General features: G+C 39.9%; 1 protein-coding gene across 1 annotated transcript in view; it reads left to right on the top strand.

Annotated features, from left to right (window-relative positions):
• Positions 1–1,597, top strand: part of sptbn4b (spectrin, beta, non-erythrocytic 4b) — an 86,543-nt gene that overhangs the window by 40,321 nt on the left and 44,625 nt on the right. Inside the window, exon 21 of the mRNA XM_008291105.1 lies at positions 1,058–1,148. Coding sequence (XP_008289327.1) covers positions 1,058–1,148 — 91 coding nt within the window. The remainder of the gene's footprint in view (positions 1–1,057; positions 1,149–1,597) is intronic.

The raw sequence follows: 1,597 nt of genomic DNA on the forward strand, positions 1-1,597 counted from the left end.
TTTTTTAAACGGCGACCTGTAAAACGCTCACATACAGACTCTGTTAAATCTGTATTTAAAACGCTTCCAGAGGTTTCAAGGTTTCTGTCCGAGCTGCTGGTTGTAAAAGCAGAAAGAAATCCACACAGACGTCCCAACAATCCAACAAGAGGACAAAAGCAGGCGAAGAATTTAAAGCAGAGCGACGAGAAACGAAACAAAAGGCAGAAAACGGAGGCTCTGAGGCGACACCTGACCATGAAATCTGTGTGAAGGCTGAGGTGTGTGTGTGTGTGTGTGCGTGTGTGTGTGTGTGTTGGGGGTTGGGGGTTGGGTTTGTTTTGTTGGTTCTTGTGGGTTTGTTCATGTATGTGAGGGGAGCCATATGGTTTTTAGATTTCATTTACATGAATTAAGACGTGAGGCGTTTGCTTTTCTCCCACGGGGGGGCGATTAACCAACAACACAATTATTTTAACGCACTACGTTCGGGTTGCGTCATAAATCATTGTTCTTTCGCTAATTAAGATGGATTTTGATGAACACATAATATCTGGTCTCGTTTGTTGTCTTATGAGTCGTAAAAATGCACTTTTTAAAAAAAGCGTTTTTCTTTGACGCTGCTTCAAAAATGTGAAACGTTCGATCTGTAGTGATGGTTCTGACAGCTTAGATATGATGTCTGAGTATTTACACGTATGTTCAGTAGGTACAGGAGTGTCTGTTTGTCACAGTAGACTCAATTAATTAAAAATAATTAGCGCACCGAGTTAAATTCAGTGTTAAATCATGAATCCAGAGGTGCTTTCTTTTATTTTCTTACGCTTCCCTGTAACATTTTAACAGGATTTTTACATAAATGTGATTTAATTAAAGCCAAAAAATGCCATTTTTGTCATTAACGACTTCATAAATAGGTTCAGACTCATATTCTCAGTAGTTCTCTGGATGAGTTCTTCCTCCTTGTAGATTGTTCCAAAGCAGAATATAATAAGAAAACAACATGTAATTGTCACGCCTAAACATGCTATAACTGTGCTGTGGGTTGAAGCTAACAGTGAGATGTGTTTGGTTTCAGGGGGAACCAGAACAGAGAGCTGGCCCAGCAGTGGCTGGAGAAGCTCAACGACCAGTGGGAGCTGCAGAGGTTCCTGCAGGACTGTCACGAGGTAGGAGCTCAACAGAGAAACATGGGAGGATGGTGATACGTGTTTTACAGTGAACACTCCTCCGGTCGCTGATGAGAGAAACTCAAAGGGAGAAGTTTTATCGGAGCTGGTTGATCTGTTTCCTTGTTATGAAATCTATCATTCAGAAATCAATCAGTAGCAGTCGGTTTGCTTTGCTCACAACGTTGAGTGATTGTGGGTAGAAAAGAGAACATTCTGGGGTTTCATGTAGCAGCTCTGAGGTCTTAAAAGCTGTTAATGTGAATATAAATATAAGTATTTCCCTCATAGGACTTAACGAGCTTGTTAACGATGTTGCTAGTTAGTAAAGGTCCATCAGGCCTGTAGTTTATATAGTTCATTATAAAATCACAGAATTCAGCATTTTATAAAAAATTAGGCTTTAAATCTGTAAATATGACGTTAGCCATCTTGTTTAGTTAGAAATA

This window comes from Stegastes partitus, unplaced genomic scaffold (assembly GCF_000690725.1).
Source record: "Stegastes partitus isolate 25-593 unplaced genomic scaffold, Stegastes_partitus-1.0.2 Scaffold717, whole genome shotgun sequence".
Taxonomy (NCBI): domain Eukaryota; kingdom Metazoa; phylum Chordata; class Actinopteri; family Pomacentridae; genus Stegastes; species Stegastes partitus.